At 41.2% G+C, this 21344-nt stretch overlaps 1 protein-coding gene and 1 long non-coding RNA gene across 6 annotated transcripts in view; both read left to right on the top strand.

Annotated features, from left to right (window-relative positions):
• Nucleotides 1–1565: 1565 nt before the first annotated feature.
• On the top strand, nt 1566–8444 carry LOC138109029 (uncharacterized). Its single transcript, XR_011150211.1, has 3 exons — nt 1566–1635; nt 2586–2946; nt 8220–8444. It is a non-coding gene; the product is annotated as an uncharacterized lncRNA (long non-coding RNA).
• Nucleotides 8445–20497: 12053 nt separating this feature from the next.
• RAPGEF2 (Rap guanine nucleotide exchange factor 2) overlaps nt 20498–21344 on the top strand; it is a 185304-nt gene continuing 184457 nt past the window's right edge. For 4 of the 5 annotated variants that reach the window (XM_069013589.1, XM_069013591.1, XM_069013590.1 and 1 more), the window contains exon 1: nt 20499–20756. In XM_069013589.1, the coding sequence (XP_068869690.1) occupies nt 20688–20756 (69 nt within the window). In that variant the 5' untranslated portion in view covers nt 20499–20687. Of the gene's footprint in view, nt 20757–21344 lie in introns of all 5 variants that reach the window. The other variant, XM_069013592.1, reaches the window with a different exon arrangement.

The raw sequence follows: 21344 nt of genomic DNA on the forward strand, positions 1-21344 counted from the left end.
AGGCCTCTGAAAAAGCCACAAGCCATGTTTTTAGTTAAAAGGAAAAGCATTAGAAGTGTGCTGACAAAGTCTCCTACTGCAGCAGCAGCTGATGATGCCAGATTACTTCATTGCTGCTATAGATTTAAATCAGTTCCCTGCTGGTCTACTGATATTTATGCTATTGCTTTAGGTGATACAGCTGTATTGATCCAGACTGAGGTTGAAAAAAAGAATCATCCTCCAAACTATCATAGTTATCACAAAATAAAAACAAAAGTGCAAAGCAGGAGGGTGAGATTTCACATGGAGATGTTCTTGAAAATGGGTGAAGCAAAATAGGAACAGAGAGGAACTTTTTTTGTGAAGTATTTTGGAACCAGAATAGTTTCTAAGTTTCAGAGTTAATCATACTGAATTTTCAAGTATAGATAATACTTGACTCCTATGCCTAGGCAAGAGCTTAATTTCCAAGCCTTATGTTTTCTTATGATGTATATTAACTGAAAATAAATCACTGTCTGCAGAGATAATTGAAACAAAGATCACTCCAGCACAGTTCAAAGTCAGACCAGCCTCTCAGTAAAGGTTGACAATTTTGCTTTGACTGTGTTGCGTTAACAGGGAATGACACCTTTTAAAGATGGATTCAATCCTATTCAGCATGGGGCTAAAATTTAAGTATGGGTAGTCCATGCAATGCTTCCTTTAACATCATATCCATATTTCCAGCATCCTGTAATCAGCAGCTGAGCTCTGAGGAGCAGGTACTACCTGAGTCCACTTCTCTGAGTTAATAGCTAGAGCACAATGTGGTTCCAAGGCCTCTTCATTAAGGGGTCCTGCTAATTTATAGCATTTTTCAGTGTTATTTAGAGATTGTGGGGAAATCTTCCTAAGATTGTTTCACTAATCCAGTTTACAGCACAGCCTCAGAACAGTCACACCAGCACAAGTGCAGAGGCAGTGAACTGTGCAATAGGTGCAATAGTAAAATCCAGGAGCCTCTAAAACCAACCTTACTGCCAGAGAAAATACAGCTTGGATTTGTGTCCTGATTTTTCCATCAGGTCTATTATTTTTCAGCTCCATAGTCTGGACTGTCCTGTAGCTGTACATTCACCTTTTCAGAGAAGAATCCACAGTAATTACATGTGTTATTTTTCTGTCTGGGCTTCAGAAGAAACAATGTATTTGAATAATTGGTAGAAATTGAATCGTAATTTAATAGAAAGCCAAGCAGTCTCCCAGTGTTCCCACTGTGTGATTAACATTCTGTAAGGAATTCCCTCATGTTTGTTGTATAGAAAGCAAAGTTTAGACTTTTGTTCTTCCTTGCAGAAGGAAGGGAAAGGGTAAACAAAGGAAATCAATTATAAATGTTCCATTAATAAGGGTGAAGATAGAATATATCTGTCATTGGGAAAAACCCTGGCTTGATTCCCAAGGGACTGACTGCCTCTCAACAGTTTTGGCTTAGCAAAGGCGTTTGAGTGGCTATTCTTGGTCAGATAAAGAGAGGCAGTGCTGGCAGCTCACGCACTGTGCAGACTTGAAATCTCTGCAGTATGCTCCCTAGCTGGGTCCAGATGCACTGATTCTCCAGGCACAGTGAAGGACATATTTATTTGATCAAGCTTTTGGAGAAAGCCGTGGGTATGTTCCCAGAAAGATGAATGGGGGAAAAGATGATAGTAAGAATGACAATTGTTTCGGTAACACTGAGACTGGTTTTCCTTTTGTTTCACTGTTACTCCTGAAATATTAATTATAAGCTAGGACATTAAATTTTATTTATACTAATGTAAATAAATAATCATGTAAATCTGAGCAGTCTTATTCCCCAGCATGCACATATGCTGGGAGGGCATATTTAAAAGCACAGAACCAAATCATTGCTAAAAACAGAGCCACTGCTTAAATTTACAACACCCTTTAGGGAATCTACTATTCCCTCAACAACAAGAGAAATAGTTCATTCTACTGGCCAAATAGTAACTCCCAGATGGTGTTAATGTGACCAGCTGAAGCTGGTGGTAAGGATTGCTACTCGTGGTGAATATAGTTGTGCATGTTTTGTGTAAAGTTTTAGAGAATAAAGGCCAAAATTGGCCTTGTCACCCTGTGATGAACATTTTTAACCTAACTTAAACCATATAAATATATAGCAAATACCATGAGTTGCACTTGGTATTTCTCTGATTAACTCTTTTCAAATTAATTCCATGTGTGGACTTTTCTTTTTCTGGAGTTCCTGGTTCCAGTTTAACTGCAACATCCCGATTGCTTTCCAGTATAAAACGGCCACAGCTGGTGTTATCTAGCAATAGCTATTTCATGATGGCTTAATGAAAAGCATAAGCAGGCCCTAGACATGTGTTTACAACAGAACCTATTAATTTCCCCACAAGCTGAAGGTACTCTGTGATTTTGCAGGAAGAGTGAGCTGCTCAGAAAACAGAGCCCCAGGACTTGTGATTCTAAATCACTGATAAGAAGGTTTTCTATTATGTTTTAAAACTGCAAAGTCAAGCCAGACAAAGTGCTAAATATTAGTTTTTGAACAAAAAATAAGGAAATAATGAAAAGCTGTTCTTCTCTTACAGACTATAACTTCGAGCGTTGCTACAAATACAGATACATCTCTCCACTCATCAGGGCCGGCATAGGCACCAACAGTTCCCACATCTCTCTGCTGTTTTTTTCCTTTGCTTTTTGCCTATCTTTAGAGAAAAAGATACCCAAGGTATCTCAGCCTCCTGAATAAATCCCTGCAGTCACGGTGTTCAGCTGCTTGGTGTGGCAATCCCCCCTCTGAGAACGACCCGGAGGCCGTCATCTAACAAGAGGCACCAGTGCTGGATGGGATGCCGGTGCCATTTCCGTGCAGCAGGGCCAGTTCCAGCCCCTCCACCTGCCTACCTGGGGGTGCCGAGGGCTCTGAAACAACTGCTTCCCAACCACCTGGTAAAATGTTTTGGGGGTTTTTTCCGGTTTATTTTTAACACAGATCAGTTCACTGATCTCATTTTCCATGTGGCCTCAGGGGGTGCCTTGGGAAGAAACAGTTGTGCCAAAACAAACAGTGCGAGATGGGAACAAGTGGCTGAAGGTCAGGAGGGCTGAGCTGGCGCTGTCCCGAGGAGCGCTGCAGCCAGAGCCCTGCTCCCAGCCGGCATGCACAGAGAGGTGAAAGCCTTCGGGCACTGCCAGGGGCTGCAGCAATCCGCAGATGAAGGCTGCTGCAGAAGGATGGTTTGAGGGTTACAGTATAATCCTTCTGGAGGCTCTGACATCACAAATCAGTTGTGGCACTTGCATAGAGCAGGGTAGTTCAGACTTGTGTATAGTCATGGCTCTTCTTTAGCACTTTCCTTTTCTACATATATGTTATGAAGATAGAAATAATGGGGCCCGTAAAACACAAGAAGTGTTCTTTTAACACCCCAGTTAGATATCTTAGAAAGGTAACATGTATCACCTGCACTGTACTTCAAGTAGTATTTAACTCTGCTTTTATTAGCTTATCGTTATTTTCCAAAATTTCATTAAGAGCCTGAGGTTGGAAAAGTGCACAAGAAATAAAAACAAGCTCTACCTTCCTGTCTGCTAACAGTCTTTCAGGCAGTTAATCAGGATCCTCTATGAGAATAACAGAAATGATATAGTGAATAAGTCCTGCTTGGTCAGGTTTATTACTTAGTTTACCATCTTTGCTTCCTTGAGAAGATGGTTTCTGAGGCTATATGAGAAGGTCAAGCCCCTTTTGACCTTAGGGTTGTCAGTTGGATCTGGAGATCAGTAGAAATTCTAGGACACAGCTGCGGAGGTGTGTGAGTGCATTATTTTTTAAAAAATTGGATCATGACTAGGGAGTCATATATTTTGTTGCAATCGGAACCAAGAAGCTTACAGATACTATTACATAAATAAATCCCATTTTATTTTTAAGGAATTATTTAAGGGATTTAAAAATGTAATCTTCTTATCTTTAAACCACTGGAAATGGAACAGTAAGCATAGGCCTATCTGGAATACTAGGAACTTTGAACATAGATGTTTGGTTCTTTAAAGAGTCCTACGCTGCATATGAATAATATGCTAATTAGGAACCAGTCTGCTAACTTGTAAATCTGCAGTAACACACTTGCTTCACTACATGCAACAGAACTCTATAAATAATCAGGTGAATTTTCCTTTTACAAGGTATCAGTGTCACTAATAGCAAGCTGTGCATTCTCGATTAGCGATCGTGTTGCTGAGATTAAGTTACTTCTGGTGCTTTAAAAATAACCTTGACTATTCCTCTTGTCTCAGAACTGCCTGGCACAAATCTTTCACAGGAGCGATGCCTGTGTCACACAATACTGTGGTGACATTATTGGATTAAAGACAGTCAGCAAGAAGGGCCCAAAGCACTTCCCAAGATAAGTTTCTCAGAAAAAGTGCTTTCTACAGAAAACCTATGCTCCTAAGAGAGTGTAATCCACCATCTAGTGAGAATAACAGCAGCCTTACCGTGACATTAGATAGAAAGCAAGGTAAAAAAGCCATTTGGTAGGAAAACCTCTTAGCATGCAGCACAGTAGTTGGATTGAAATAAGGTTATCCAGCTTGACACTTTTCTGAAGCTTGCTCAATTTTTTTAATGGTATTAACAATGCTGCAGAAGAGTTGAGTAGGTAAACTGACAGGCTGTTTTCATCTCCGGGTGCTATTTATACAACTTACACCCTGCAATTTTACCACTGTGGGCTCCTTCTGACAAGAAGTGGGGACAGTATCATGTAGGCTTTTAGTGAACAGACAATTCAGCATAACCTCCAGATATTATGCCACTGAATATGTTGGTGCTACACCTATATCTTATCAAACCTATATCGTGTGCAGTTCTGATTCCCCAGTCTTACCAATCTCATCTGTTAAAAGGAGAAAAGATACAGAGGGGGGTTGATGTGGATGTACTTATCTAGCTGTGCCATCCTGCTAATCTTAACAACTGAGAAGTAGCAGTAATCTAGAATCAAAATTCAATGTATTTGATTTCATTTTTTTTCAGGAAGTTGAATGTTATGGAAATGTTATGTTATCTCTCAGCAATGACTGAAAAGGGTGTGGTAGAGAGATGTTAAATAATGACTTTTCTGAAGATGAATAAGGAGCAGTTGCAATGTTTCGTAGGCCAAAACCTAGAATTAAATTCCTAGAAACATATTTAAATACCAAAGAAAATTCTTTTTTTCACACAGTTCGTAGCTAAATTAAACCACCTTTTGGCACATAGAAGTTGCAAGGTAGAAACCTGTGCATGAGATTTAAGAGCAATTCTAGCAAGGATATTAGATGATATTAATTCTTAATCTGACCCCAAACTGCAGGTTTTATGTTTCTGTGACTTGTCCCTCAGTAGTAGAAGCTACTGCTGTGCATTGCTTGAGGAGCACATACTGATACGTTCAGTGCTACTGGAGCACATATACTGTATTACAACTCAGTTTATACTATCCAGATATTGATTGTAGTATTTTGGTATTTAAGACCGAAATAGAATATTGAAGTACAATTTGTAAAATTCTTGTTTAATTATTACAAGATATAAATACACTGAAACGTATCAGTCTCCAAATAAAATCATTATTAGCATGAGTTTATACACAGACCATCACTATAATATAAAAGCAGTTTCCAAAACACATACAAATGCTTTTAATAAAGGTACATATTTTTGTTAGCCCATCAATTTTATTCTGGGTTCTGCTCTTTTACACTTGTACATTTGAAATTCAAATGGAACTGTAGTAGGATAACACTTCTGAAGCTGCTTTTAACTAGAAACCATGAGAAATCCTTGCTGATGCCCAGCAGGAGGTTTTCATTCAGCCCCTGGAGCAGAACCTCATTTTCTCCTTGAACACTGCCAGGGCTTTTTCTTCAATATGGAAGTGCAGGGCACATTTTAAGTAATGAGTGAGAACTGCTGGGCAAGGCATAAAAGCTTCCACGTTGAAAAAGCATCCAGTTCATGTTACTGTCCCTAGGTGTGCATGCCTTTATGTGCCTAGCACACAATAAATAATCCCTTGTGGCTGGAAAATACCCAGATACTTGATACGAAAAATGTAAACATCAAAATTATATTTTTTCTTTTTAGGGATCAGACTGTCCAGTGAAACAGGCTGTGGTACCATTTTAACATACATTTTGTGTCACTGCCTCATCTTAACCTCCACGTGAGGCTCACATCTGTTTCCCTGCATTTAATAAGTCTGCTGGAGACTGCCTCCTTACAATTAAATTATTTGTCTTCAGGAAACTGGAGTTGTAGAGACCCTGACTTCCTGGGTTTCAGCTGCTTCTTTGCTGCTTCAGGGGGTCTTTGTCTGAAAAGGTGGATCCTGGGCAGCACCTGTGGCTCTTCAGGGTCTTCCACTCCATGAAAGTGATCTGGTCTTTTTCTAGAGTTACTTTTTCTGTGGTTCACTGAGTAATTTTGTTGAGATTTGGTATTTGGTTTTTTGGTGCTGGCAAAAGATATGGAACAAAGGAGCCCCAAACAAAAATCTGTCTGGCATGCCTGTCAGAGATGCCTTGACTTCTGCCAATCCTCCAGCTGCTGGTTCCATCTGTTGTCTCCTGATTTCTTTTTCACTTGTAACCACCTTAGGGCACAAGCCATTTCTATGTGTGCGAATCTAAAGGGACTGGAATGGCACAGTACAAAATCCTCAATGCTTCAGCAATACTACATTTAATATTAAAAATGCTCAGCAAGAGATTACCAGTATATTTCCAACCACATCTGAAATAAACTTCTAATCAATGGATAATCAAGGATATCAGTGTTCCTTACACTCTAATTAAACATATGTGGCAGCTCTGGTTTTTGTAGGAAGCTCGCTATTGTCACGTTAATCGTCTTCCCCAAACATCCCTACAGGGCAGTTTCAGAGCATTTGATTGGCAATGCCTGTCTGTGCATGCCCACTGGCACATGCTGATCTTCTGAATAAGAACTGAGCTGGTGGACACTGGCTTTGAATCACCAAGGGTTACTCATTCACCAGCATTTTGCTGCTGTCTTCTCTTGACCCTCCAGCTGCTCCTCCCAGTGTGACTTGCCTCAGTCTGACTTCCTCTTCCCAGTGTGGTCTCCCATTTTCACTCCTCCTCCCTTTACTTTCCCACAAGCCAGATTTTTTCGTGCTCTGTCATGCCGAGCTGCGAGTGCACACAGCCTCTGCCAGGCACCTCCAGGGCCTGGGCACAGCCTCCTGTTGTCATCTGCTATGGTCATCTGCACTGCTGTGCTGGGCTACAGCACACCCAGGCAGGCTCAAATACTGTCTTCATCCTCAAGCCCTTGTCTTCATGAAAAAGTGCAGCCACTGGAAAGAGTGCAGTTGAAGAGGTGTTATACTTACACAAGGGATGCCATGCTTGTTAGGTGTGCTTATGTCGGTACTGATTTTCATACAAGAAGGGGGATAACCTTTATTTTGTTGTCTGTGTTTATGCTATGCAAACTTCTTCCACAATTGATGGTGCATTTCTCATTCTGAAAGTAAAAGATCACCCTTCTTGTTGGCATGCTTGTATTTCGTGTAGAAAAGCCTAAAAAGTCACAGAAAGATAGAAGATGGGAAAATAAAACTGCTGTGTCATTGTACTGCTGATTAAATCACATGATTTCAAAAATCTCAGCAGCAACAAGAACAGCAATGTCAGTAAAAAATATTTCAGAAGTTCATGCAGTTTTGAGGCAGCCACATGGTGGACATGAGGGCTTCCTTAGGCTTAACAAATAAGCTGTCTTGCTGGAGAGGTCTGTTTCAGAGATGGAGGGAGATATAAGACACAGGCTTAGGTGTTTATTTTATTTTAAAAGAGTTTCAAAATGAACAACATATATCCACACCTAGGTGAATAGTTTTGTTTCAGTCCACAGTGTGGCATCTCAATTTCAGCTGCAAAGACTTTGGCTCAAGATGCCAGGCCCTGGACTAGAACAGCTGAGATGTGGACATGTGCTCTTTTGCCATCTCTACTGTGGAGAGGGGGAGGTCAGGAAATCAAATGCTGGCATTAGTAACACAATACACCACAGTAGGAAAATTTGCCTGGGCTCATCTGTTGGATCATGAACACTTCTGAGACTGTATTCAAAGTCTTTTGCTTTGGTGTGGGGTTTGGGTTTTTTTTAATTTGGTTTGGTTCCTTGGGTTTTTTATTTCTGTTTTCAGTGGACTGAGCTCCTCTATGGATTTCACTCCAGGGAGCCATGGAAGAGCTGGCCTGTTCTCCGTGGGCTCATGGAGCAAACTGCAGGAAGACATTACAAGGACTAACAGAACTCTGAAGTAGATGACCTGCAGCCACATTAATTATTGATCATGTTAGCAGTTGATGAGTTGTGCTAAATTGATCTGTGGCAAGATAATGTGAATTAAAAGCCGCTTAAATATTTAGTTTTGGGCTCTTTCTATATGGCAGGAATTTGAATGAAAGGCTACACAGGAGTCATGACTGGAATTAGCTTTTCAGTAAAGACAAGCTGTCAGAATAAAAGGTACTATCTAAATGTAAATCATGATTCATTAGAGGAGGAATCTCTTGCAGGTAAACATTTTAATGGAGGACTGGAAATCTTTCCATACAAAATTCTCTAAAGGTAGGATGATAGATTAAGATTTTCTTGTTATTAGTTTAATTCCTCCATATTTTACTTTAATTAAACATTGCTGCATCTGAGGTAGTGCATGAAGCACTGTAGGGAAAAAGAGACTAAAAGCCTGTAGGAAGTGAAGGAGGACTATTGGCTGAAACTCCATATGTTTGTTGCAGCATTGCAATGCTGTACAGCTGGAGCACAGCTTGAGTGAAATGAATCCGTAGATGACTGGTGAGAGGAAGTAAGGGGGCTAATTCTGACATTGGATACATATATGTGTGTATATATATACATCAGGCAGAAGAATTTGCTGATGACTCTGCACAGGGGCTTGTAACAGAAGGGAGCCAGTGCCCTGAGCTAAAGTGCCTTTGCCAGTGAGATAAGTCCCACTGAAGAAAAAGGTTGGCAACACTCCATCTGAAGAAGAGCTGCTCAGATCCCCTCAGGATGCTCAGATCCTACTGCATTGCCTCACAAAATATTTTTAAAGACTTTATGATACCATTAATAGAGTTTTGAAGGTTGACACGCATTCTTGGTTGGTTTAGGTGCTGCAGTTCCAAATAAATCCTTCCCTGGCTTCTCCCAGCCTCTCTACAAAGAAACATCCTTAATGTAAAGCAGGCTTGGTCCTGAAGTAGAAATGTATTTTATTTCAGCAGTTTAGTGCAAACAGGCTTGAGTTATCTTTAGTGAGAAGAGGAGGCTCCTGCCTACCGTAGTTTCTTCCTTACAGTTTGTCTCACTTCATTCCTTCATGTACCAGAGAGCACTTTCGAGGGTATTTGTCTTGTTTTTTCTCACCCTTCACAAAAGCTGTCCTCTGCTTAACATGCTCGTTTTTTCCTTTGGAGCCATTTTCCTCTGTAGGCTCTCTGAGCTGGCCGGCTGCCAAACAGTAGGGTGAGCTGCATGAAAAAGCCTTGATCATTGACAGGCTGTCTTACAATTTCTTTCTTGTATTCAAGATGCAGATGGACGTTATTAGAAAGGTTTTTACTTCGAATGTGCGCCGCTTGTCCACATGGCTGAGATTAGTGCTCAATACTCATATAATGCTTTGCATCCTCAAAAGGACTTTACAAGCTCCAGCCCTCAAAACACCCCTACAAGGTAGGTGCACGAGTTTAGTTAGATGTGTTCTAACAAGGAGGGACACATGTTAGTAACTTGTTCAAAGATGTATTGCACAGCAAGCATTATAAAGGAAGGAGTTAGTTACACTTTCCTAATGTTCTTCTGTGATGTGTTCCTAGGAAAAAAATAAATTAAAAGGTTTCACCATGGCGACGTCTTCCCCCATGAAAGAAGCGATTAGTGAAAATGAAAATGAAAATGTATCTCAGGTTATAGTACTACTCGATAAAAATGCAGCATTTCTAAAATTTATGAGGCCAAATATGCTACTGCACTAAGCTTCAATTAATACAGCAGAACTGGAGCCTACAGGGATCGTCAAAGAGACTCAAATTTGATAGAAGATTTGGAGCACTTGCCTCAAACCATACTTCAAAACAGAGGGAAATGATTATAGGAAGTATGATGAAAAATGCCTTCTCAGTTGAAAGGACAGTGCAGGATTATTTTTTTCCCTCTGCTTTAACTGCATAATTATAATTAAAACAGCTCCAGTAACCTGAACAGTCCCAGTATGAACTCCTTTCCACTGAAAGTTCTTGTAACATTGTACCTCATCTTAGTGAGGAGGCTGAAATAAGCTGTAGCTGTAAAAGATACCTTTATAATTATGTATTTGCACTGAGCTTCTACTGGCATGGCTACGCTGATGTGCTTTACCTTGCACAGACAAGCCAGTGAAGTTTCCAGTGTTGACCAGTGTACATAACCTGGCCAAGATCACACTCTGGGATGTGGTTTCTAAACTAGGTCGGCAAGACCTCGAAGGCTGTCTAGTAATCATCATTAAAGGGCTTTGCAGCCTTGGTGGGCCTTGGGGCTTGCATAGGTAGCTGGAAAAATTGGCTGGGAAAACAGCAGCCAACTTGGCCCCATGAGGAATAGTTAATAAGGCTGTGAGATGGAGAGGCACTTCTGAATAGAAGCAGGGGCTAGCTGGGGCAGACTACAGGCACAAGGGTTTGTTTCACAGACATGCACCTACCTTCTGCTTTCTGGGTAAACAGATTGCAAACAGCCTGTCTAGCCCAAGTTCCAAGGAGGGTAAAGCTTTACAGGCTAAAGTAAGGGTATATTTTAATTTTTTCTATCTTCCCTATTTTTTGAATAAGCTTTGCTTTCTTTCAGATTATTTTTTTTTCCATGAGTAAATAGTTGCATAGTTATGTCAATTGAATGAAGGACTCTGCAGCATCTCAGGAAAAACACTGACTGTAAGTAACTGAACTCTCTGGTGTGTCAGGTAGGACTGAATGCTTGGTGCTGCATACAGTAGGGTAAAGGAATGGTATAAACTAGTCATGCTTTTTTAACCCCAAGAAAGTTTTCTTACTTTTTTCCAGAATACTTCTACATTTGATCTTATATCCCTCCTGTCTTACTGGGAAAGGTATCTGGCCCCACAAACTACTCTGGAGAAAAAGGAAAAGCAAGTTATTTTCTGGTTTTATGACTACTATACAGTGTTTCAGGTAAATTTGGGAAATGATGGGCACATAAATTAATGAAATTTTTCTTAAGGGAAATTACAAGTGGAACAAGTTATCACATTTTTATGGTTTCTACATCCTTAGTCTTTAATGCCAGCTACCCTATTTCACTTTATAATTGTGCAAGTGAGTGCATCTAGGCCAATTAAGCATTTTCAGTTGCCCTCAAAAGAGTTGCAACTGCCTGCTAGAGGATGGAGATACAACATGATTTAACCTTAATCGTTTGGGTTTAAGGTTAAGAGCTGCTTTTTCAGGGCCACGACTTACCTGCATGGTTTTGAGGAAAAGACATACATGTGCTCATTGCAAAACCGTGAGGTATGCAATAGCTCAAAGCTATGTATTGCTTTGGATATGTTCAGTACTTTTATTTCTCTTTAAAATTTACAAAAACAAAGATCTGCAAGCATTGCAGAATGGGTTCAGGCTACTGTAGTCCATTTTTTTTTCAAATGCCATCACATCTTCATCCACCTACAATTCCTTTCTTATTTTCCACAAGGTTAGTCGTGGAACCTTCAGGTTTGAGGCTCCCACAAAGAGAAGTGGAACTTAATTCCCATGTGCACAGATCTTTTAAGATTAACCACAGTAGGAAAATACTTCCCCTAGCTTCAGTATTGGTCTCCAAATTCAAATGAACTGAATACCTGTACCATTATTGATGGTTTAAAAAAAAATGGTGATATTTTTGCTTGAAAGGTCCCTCTTTGCACTTACTGATACGTGTTTTTAATCAATTGTATTTACATTGTCCAGGAGTATCAACCCACTATCTGGGTCAGAGATTTACATATAAGGTGAGAGGGACCCTCACTGAAAGCATATTAGTGATGAGTGTGGGTTAAGGATTACAGGTACTTCAAATAAAACTTCAGAAAGTCTATTTGAAAATAAACAAAGTATCCATGCAAATACTTAACTTCTGGAGCACTGGGAGTGCTTTTGTAACACAAGGGACCAAGACAGATTAATTAAAGCTGAGATTTTCTCTTGTACTTCAACTCCTCTGCTTCACAGCAAGAGGAATCTAACTTCATACCTGAATGCAGTAGTAATGCAAAGGCTTGAGGCAACATTGTTAGCTAGTCACATCAACGGAATGAAGTTATACAGCTCACTTCCACCTGAGAGAAGAACTATTTTAGCAGTTCGTGCGTCGCTAACGAGACACAGATGTCGCCATCGGGCAAACAGGGGCAAGATTGTTTTGTTGTTCGTCATGCACCTCTTCCCAGGGCACAGCTGAGTGCACGTCAGAGAGGTCTCTCTTTCTCGGAGTTTCAAGCACTGCATTATTTTTTTTAGCTAGAGACCATCCTCTGCTGCAGCACTGTGAGAACTCCCTGCAAGCCCTGCAGGGATCAGAGACAAGGACAGGGTCCTTAGCTGTTTTAAACTAGCAGGATTTTGCTGGTCTCATTGAAATACAGGGGCTTTAATCAGACGAGGGCCTGGGCTGTAAAACAAAGGCACGCTGAAGCAGGAGAATGATCCACCCCAGCCCTTCTCCCACTGAAGAATCTGCTTCCTCATGTGAATGCTGCTTGCGCACAAACAAGAGCATGTGGATGCCAATCTCCACCCTCCAGTTTATTTGCAGGAGGGTACTTGTGAAGTATTTCAAGACTTCCTTATCCCAAAGACTAAATACACAGGACTGTCTCCATTCCAGGTAGCTTGAGCTGAAGGAAGAGAGATAAAATCTAAATATGGATAGCAGGAGTGTGGTTACTGTGGCAGCGCACAGGGCTCTGGTCATGCCAGTCAGGTGCCAGCATATGTCAGCAGTCTTTTAAGTGGCTAACAAAAAAGGAAAAAAAAGGAAAATTCTTGGCAAAGAGCTTCTCCCAAACAAAATCTTTAAGAGTTCCTATGTTTTTCAAAAGTTACATCTTCCAGAGAGTCATTTATTTGCCACAAAGCATTCAACTACCTCTTTCTGTCCAATTACTTCCCACATTTCAGTTTCTCTTCCTGACCTAGAAAACTTATTTACAAGATATACTTGGTTGGCTACAGATCTTCATCTGCAACATCCCTCTGCTACTTGCTCTGCTAAGCACAGCAACAGAGGCTTTTTCTTCTTATTTTTACTTTTTTTTCTGGAAAGGAAAAGTGAAACAGGCAGTGTGTTCCCATGTTTTTCCAGCAGTGGTACAAGAAGGCAATGGTGAATGTTCTCAGCACAAATCAGTTGTTGCAGGAGTAGGAAGATAGTGTTTATCACAGCTAGCTGCTGAATGTTTAAAGAGTATTATGAGTATCTGTTACATAAATGAAACAAATAACAAAATTAACATAAAAACCCTAAGGGAAAGTGATAAGTTATTGCTGTCTTAGATCCAAGTAACACAAGGAATACATTGTGTAAACTTCTGCCTCAGAGCTAGTGACTGCTTAAGAGTGCAGTACTGCTTTTTTTTTTGTCTGGTCCTTCATGTCTGTTTTTGTATTACTGGAGGATTTCTTGCTCCAGCTGAATTTAATCCTTGAATTTGTTATTTATTATGCATTTGTACAGAAGCTGAAGGTTAGAGTGGAAATAGGGACCTCTTTGTATTAAGTTCATTACAAAACGAAAGGAATAGAAAATCTTAATTTTCAGTGCTCATATTAACAGAGATTGTAGAGTCTGTCAAACAAATTTGGTCATAATAGTGTTTTGAACCTGAAGTGTGTATTTTTTTATGGTCTGTCTATTAAGAGTATTCTTTGAATACAGATGCAGTGAGGAGCTGTGCACACATGAGGTCAGGCATGTTGTCATTAAATTGTCCAGAATGATCAAGATGATTTCACAATAAGCTTAGATCACCTTGGTAGCTTAATTCAGTGTCCATCTACCTGGAATATGCTTTCTTTGGACACTGTAAAATTAGATTTAAAAACTCTTTTATTCCAGTTACTGGATGGTTTCTTCCTGCAAGAATAGATTCAACATAAATCGATGGAGTGTGGTATCACTAATTTGTAAGTAACAAAAATATCGACTTTTATAGAATTCACTGAACTTAAAACTGATGCTATCCATTTAAATTGGTACCTAGTACTTGTCACATTATGATATAGGTGTGAATATGCTTTGCCAGGATATGTATGCACAGCAGAGTAAGTACACACTTAAGTACACACCCACACATCCCCATATGCTTTGAACAGATCTAAATGGTGACTGAAGGATGAAGAAGGCTGAGCCACATAAACATTATCCACAATGGCTATTAATTTCAAGGCAAGGCAATAATTTATAAAGGTTGTTAGGAAGCAATGTAAATGCAAATGCTCTTCTAATAAGCGCTGGGAGTATTAGGTTGGGACGTGTTTGTGATTCACCATAGTGTGTTAAGCAGGGAAGAGCCTGGATGGTTTCTGTGGAAGATGGTGACAAGAGTAAAGAGGTGAAAACTGACAGGAATGTGGCGTTCAGGGACTCAGTCCAAGGAATAGCTCTAGCATGGGCTGACTTAGCAGTGCAGTAAGCAGTGCTTGGTGCTGGAGCGAGGACGAGCAATATCTGGAATAATGAATCAATAATTCATTATGGAAAAATGCTACCAGCTGTAAACTTAATTTGTAGAATAATGCCCTGCGGTAATGCCAAAAGTTATAAATATATTCATACTTTTTTTGAAACAGCTAGTACGAGCTGAAGCCAAATGCTTCAGTCATATATAATATATAATAAAGCTGACTTATAAAAAAAAAAAAAAGAAAAAGAAAAGGTTTCTGATGGCAGTCAGTGAAAATTAGGCAATTAGTATAGAATCCTAATACTGAAAATAGCACATTTAGAGTGAGAGGTCTTAATAGCAATGTTAACAACAAATTTTTTTGCATATAAATATTTTATATCTTGGTGCAGGAATAAAGTTCCTATTTCCTAAGTGTTTCATTTTCCTAGCAGAGCTGTACATATTTTATTTATCATTCTGCATGATCTATTAGATAACTTTATCATCTAGTGTTTTATGAAAAGCAGTATTATTGGATATTAATGATCATCTGGCCATCTGCCATTAATATGTATGAATTAAATTATTTTAAAGGCTTGGCCAGCTTTGAATAAATAGTAATCCTGTCTATATTTGACTTTTAGACAATTTCTACTTTTGATACTTTGGAACAATCATGTAATATTTGGGTTGTAGAAACTTCAAAAGATTAAACAACTCAATTACAGTTATTTCAGAAAGAGTAAGCTTGTATTTTCTTTTAAGAAATATATTGGTTTAAAAGCAGAACACTGAAAGGTAAGCTTGGGCTTTAATTTAAATTTCAAAGGCTATGAGTAAGAATGAAATATTTTTTTCCTTATTTGGCCTGTCATTTGCTGAAATGTATTATTAGAACTATATGTGACACCAAATATATAGATCATGAAACTCCTATGATATACATTCAACAGTTGAAATTGTTCCTATGTATATCCTACCTATATTAGTTTGTGGATGCCTATTTGGAAAGGGGTGGAGTGCATTTTTTAACCTATACATTATTCAGAAAGTGTCATCTGTCTAAAATGACACTGGCTTTAGTCTCTCTAATACCTTTGCCACTGTGTAGCAGGTGCAATTTGAGAGCCACCACAGAGCACCTCTCTGTTCTGGCAGCGTGTCCCAGGGCACACCAGGACCGAAGCACTGACTTACTGCTGTGTGCCTTGTACTGTCCCACTGAACCACAGCCTCTTCGCCTCACGTCCTGATAATGACAAGAGATGCTATTTCACTGTTTCTCTCTGTGGTTCATTTTCTGTTTAAAAACCCTCAAAATGCTGCTGCTACTGTTCTAGAAACAGCACTTAGCAGGGCTTCCCCTATGTCTCAGAATACTTTACCTAAGAGGTTTAGTTGCTACATTTGTGTCTCTTTTCACAGAAGGAGAAGCTGGGGCAGGTGTTGACATGAGATCTGGAGCCACCTTCCCAGTGGGGGTACTGGGATAGAAGACTCACAGTCACCTCCCATCATCACTTTCATTCCTGAGGGATGAGGGGCAGACCTGTACCATGGTCACAAGCACAAAGGAAGTTTGTATAGATGTTCCTGAGCTTCAGAAACACACGCTTGTCCTTCAAGAGTTCCTGCTAATTTGTTCAGTGTGTAGCAAAGGCCTCCGGCTATGCCTCCTGGGTGCTGCTGCAGTACAGCCACCTTCCCTTTTGTTTGGGCACCTTTATCAGTACAGCCAAAGGGAACACTGTGTGGACTGTGAATTCCTCTCCCAGATCATGTAAATACTTGGACGGTATGTGCTGTTGCTGCTAGTATTAATCTAACTACCTAAAGCTGGTTTGCATACATTTGTAGCTATGGCAGAAGTTTAAAGATAAATATTCCCAAATGTGGCTATGCAAATAGCGGCAAATTCTGAGTAAATGCGTGAAGTATAGCAGTCAAAAATTCTTCTGTTTATCCTTCAAGAAAAGAACAAAGGATGATTCTTCTTTTATGGCACAGGCCTGGTTCTCTTTTGTAACTTTTAGAATTTCATACATCTTATGAGTATAAAAGGATCATAAAACCTATGGTAAACATTCAAGGATTATTTTACTATGGACTGTGTTTAACCACTGATATCCTTCTATCCTACCCTCTGGATCAGGGGTGCAGAGTTGTTTTTACATACTGTGCCCATACATAAGTGATTGCTTGTTGACAAATAGACACAATAACTAGAGGATGTTGTGTAAAAAATTAACAGGCAAAACCACCCAAACAAACAAACTCACATGCCCTTCATCATATTGTAAAAGATACTAAAAAATGGAATTGCAAATGGTAGCAATCCCAGCCATCTATAAATCCCAAAAGGTGAGAGACAGCATTCTTGGAAACGGTGCCATCCCTAAAGACAGAGCATAGAAGCTAATCTTATGCAAAAGAAGTTTTCTCCCCTTGGTAGTGGCCTTATTTGTACCTAAAATAATTAATCTTTGACTTAATATCCGACAAAATTGGCTTCTGCCCAGTCCAAAGGGGATGGCTACTCTTCTCAAGGCCAGCTCTGAAGGGGTTCACCAGGCCAATACCTCTGTTCCCCTGTAACTGTCTGCCTCCATGAATGGTTATGGAAATATCTTTTTATGGTTGCTGAGAAGGTGCCAGGAGAGAGCTGGGAGGGAGAAGGGTAATTCTGAGGGCTGGAGTTTGGCTGCATGAATCTGCTTCAGCTGCCATGCCATCTCAAGGAGATAGATGAAAACAAGTACTTACCCAGAGAAATGGAAGAAAAGAGCATCCCTGGGCTTATAACCATACTGACTGCACATAATTTACTAAACTCCCTCAAAGTGGCAATGTTTTATTTCCTACCAGGGCCGACTGGCACAAACCAAGCATTTAACTGTGGGTGACTAATTACAGATGTCATGGATTAAAAGCCATGTGGCTCAGTCAAGTGCAAGCTTTTCAAAGTGTGAGCATCTTCTTAAAAATGTGGTTTAGCAAATGAAAAAAATGGTCACAGAACTGCTGAATTTGTTTTCTTAGCATTTCAGTAACTGTTTGACCTGACCATTTCAAATTACCACTTGAAAGAAATGGACATATTCAGGAGCGCAGATACTCGTTATTTCTAAGGCAAAATACTTCTCTAAAATGACATGGTGATCAGTTGTAGCTATCCAAAAGGATATTGTGCTGAGCTGTCATGTTTCGCGTTGCAGCCTTCTCGTATTGTTGAAATATCAACACTATAGGTACTGCATGTATATACTTAACTCTTGGTTTCCTGGTGTAAGATGGGTAGGAAACCTGTTTAATGTATTAACAAGACCAGAAAAACACCCTCCTTCAGGAAAAAAAAAAATCCATTGTAAATATGGATAAGGCTACATAATGTAGCCTGAAGAGTAACCAATAAGCAAAATGAATGACATGTTCTGGTATATATGTGTATTTTAAATCATGCTGATTTTTTGTTGAAGCTGGTAAACAGGAAGAGAGTGAGACTTAAGAGAAAATGGAAGTTGCAAAAACCTTTGCCACTGTAAATTATATTTTGTTGAACACTTGTAGTGAAAAATAGGGGTTTCTGGTGATAACTGGATGTTTTCTCTGAATCATGATGATTATTTACTGAGTTATTTTTTATTTTTTCTATTCAGAAATAACTAGACTAATTTCAGCAAGAGAAAAAACCCCAGCATAAAGGATAGGCTAGTATCCACCATGGAGGATATGAATAATCAGAAACATTTGCATTATACAAATACGTTGCTTACAGACACTAAAAAAGGTGTTAACACAACACATCCTTAAATATTATTGAGAAATTGTTGAGTATATTTGTACATAGTTCTCTATGTACAATTCTCTTGTTTCATTCATTCCCATTTATAACAATTCATGCAGCGTGTGATGGGCCTTTGACACAGACCTATAACCATCGAGATTTGTGACACTGATCAGAATACAATGAGAGACCCCAGATCTCACCCACTGAAGTGAAATATCCCTATAAATCACAGGTATTGTGTCTGTGTTACCAGACAGCACAGCAAAAAATTAACCAGAGCAAAACACTCGACTCAACGCTGTTACAGCTAATAGGTCTGAAATGAAAGATAATTGCATATTAAAATACAGTGGGTAGCTCTGTTTTGATGTAGAGATATAAAGATGTCAGCCAAGCTAGACTGCAGCAGCAGGGAATGGGTGCCCTGAAGTGATTGAGGAGTGAAGCCCAAGAGAGCATTCCTCACATTCCTGTGGCACTCCTCCTATACATATGCCCCACAAGAAAAGGGAATTCCAGCACTCCGGATTGGTATACAGAGCTTTGGAAAAGCTGGCACTTTTCTATAGCTGCAGGCTTGATTAATTTGAAGAAATTATTATCAGCTCTGGATGATGAACATGAGGCATATTTAAACTGTTATTTTTTAGGGCAAAGGACGTGACATTACCAATCTGTTACAAAAAAAACCCCCACCAAAACATCCCCCATAAGGACTTCTAGTAAGCACCAACCAGCAAGATGTAGAGAATGTGGAGCACTCCCTAGTATTTTCCCAAGATCTGCCCAGAATAATTGGTATTACTGCAAAAATATTTTGCTGACACATACGAGTGGGATTAGCCCAAAGAGCTATCTTTGTTAATGAGCCATATCTAGAAATTCAGTAGGTTTAGTAGATTACTGTCTGAAGACACAGCATTTTTGAGAGCCACTTATGTCTAAAAGTGTAACATTTTTTCTCCTGGGACTAGCAGTGAATGTTTTGTAAGGAAAAGATGGTTATCCCTGGGAATTTTCACAAATAAAAAAATCAAATAAAGATGACACTACCTTACTTGGAATTGAAATGTGACTGCTAGTGACTGGGAATGAAACAGATTTATTAGTGTTGACATTATTTACATTGCGTGATCCGTATCAGCGAAGGGTACACATCACTTGTGAAAGCAAATACATTAATAGTATTACCCCGTGGTTAATGGCACGTTAATAATACTTCCACGATTCGCGTTTGTCAGGCTGCTGCTGAGACGTGCTTGGTGTCGTGGTAAACAAAGAAAATCAGCCATGTTGCGAGACCCTTTATTCTTTAAAAACTCAAGTTCACGTGAGAAGAATCCGCCGCTAGATAACCGCCGGAATAGTGATAAATTAACGATTTCACACCCTCCCCTTCCTCGTTTTTACCCCACACAGCAACGACAGAGGGGACAGCCGGCTGATACGGATTACTTTTGAGAAGCGTGACAACAGGTGGCCTCCCCAAAGTCACTAGATCCAGCAGATCAAGTCTTTATTTATTTTTTTTTCTAGCGTCCAGCTAGAAAAAAAAAAAATGCCCATCACCATTATCCATCCACAGGGAGCATCGCCGAAGCTGTGCTGATGCGCGTCCCTCGGGACCATGGCGGCAGCCGGTCGGACATCTTTTCTTGTGGTTAAACCCGTCAAGGATGCGTTCCCAGGGGGAGGATGCTGAGGCACTGCTGCCGGAGGGGACCCCGCCGGTCGCGACCCCCGGCGACCCGCCCCCCCCCTTCCCTCCCCCTTCCCGCCTCGGCCCGCCCCCCGCCGCTCCGCCTCCCCGAGCCGGCAACTTCCCCGTCGCCGAGGCGGGCGCGGAGCCCACCATCAGCCCGGATGGGAGGAGGAGGAAGAGGAGGGAGGAGGCGACGACGGTGCCCGGGGGGATGCGGCGGAGCGGGCCAGCGGGAGGCGTAGAGCCGGGTCGAGAGGGAGCGCCGAGCCCTTGTCGCCGCCGCTGCCACCGGCGGGGCTCGGCCGCCGCCTCCAGCTCCGGGCGGCGGCGCTGCTGAGCCCGCGGTGCCTGCGCGCCGCGCCGCCTCCCCGCTCCTCGCCCAGCGCTCCGGCCGCGCAGCGCCAGGCCGCGGCCGCCCTCCCCCAGCGCCTCCCGGGCGGCGGCGGGAGGCAGCCGGGGCGCGATGGCGTCCTACGTGGATAACAGCTTCCGCCAGGCGGTGATGAAGAACCCGGCGGAGCGGAGCCCCCAGGTAGGCGCCCCTTCCCCGCGGACCCGCACACGGCACGGGGGGGCCGCCCCGCTGCCCCCGCCCGCCGCAGCCCGGCAGCCCCACGGCCCCGCTCCGGGGAGCGCGACCCCCCCTCCCAGCCCGCTCCAGGCTCCCCAGCGCCGAATTCCCGGTCGGCAGCTCCCGGGAAGGGAAGACGCGCATTAGCGCGACAACTTTCCTCCTACTCCCTAATTTTGGGGGAAGGAGAGGAGAAACGCCAGCTGGGTTTGTTTTGGAGGTTGCTTCCGGTAAAAAGAAAAATGAACTTAAGAGTATAATTTTTCGGTGGTGTGTTTTGTCTTTTTTTCCTTTTTTTTTTTTTTTTTTTTTTTTTTTTTTTTTTTTTGTGTGTGTGTGTGAGAGAGAGAGAGTGTGTGCGTGTTTTGTTATTGCCCCGGAGTACGGGTGGCTCTGGATTTGAATTCAATCCCTACTTTTACATAGCTGGCTGGAGCTGGCAACGCTGTTTCATAATGTAGGGGCTGAGGTCAGTGGTATTCTTGGCAAGTCCTTGCTCTCCAAAGTAGGGTGAAATCCTTACACAATGGCACCAGGCAGGAATTTTTT

Source organism: Aphelocoma coerulescens, chromosome 4, assembly GCF_041296385.1.
Source record: "Aphelocoma coerulescens isolate FSJ_1873_10779 chromosome 4, UR_Acoe_1.0, whole genome shotgun sequence".
Taxonomy (NCBI): domain Eukaryota; kingdom Metazoa; phylum Chordata; class Aves; order Passeriformes; family Corvidae; genus Aphelocoma; species Aphelocoma coerulescens.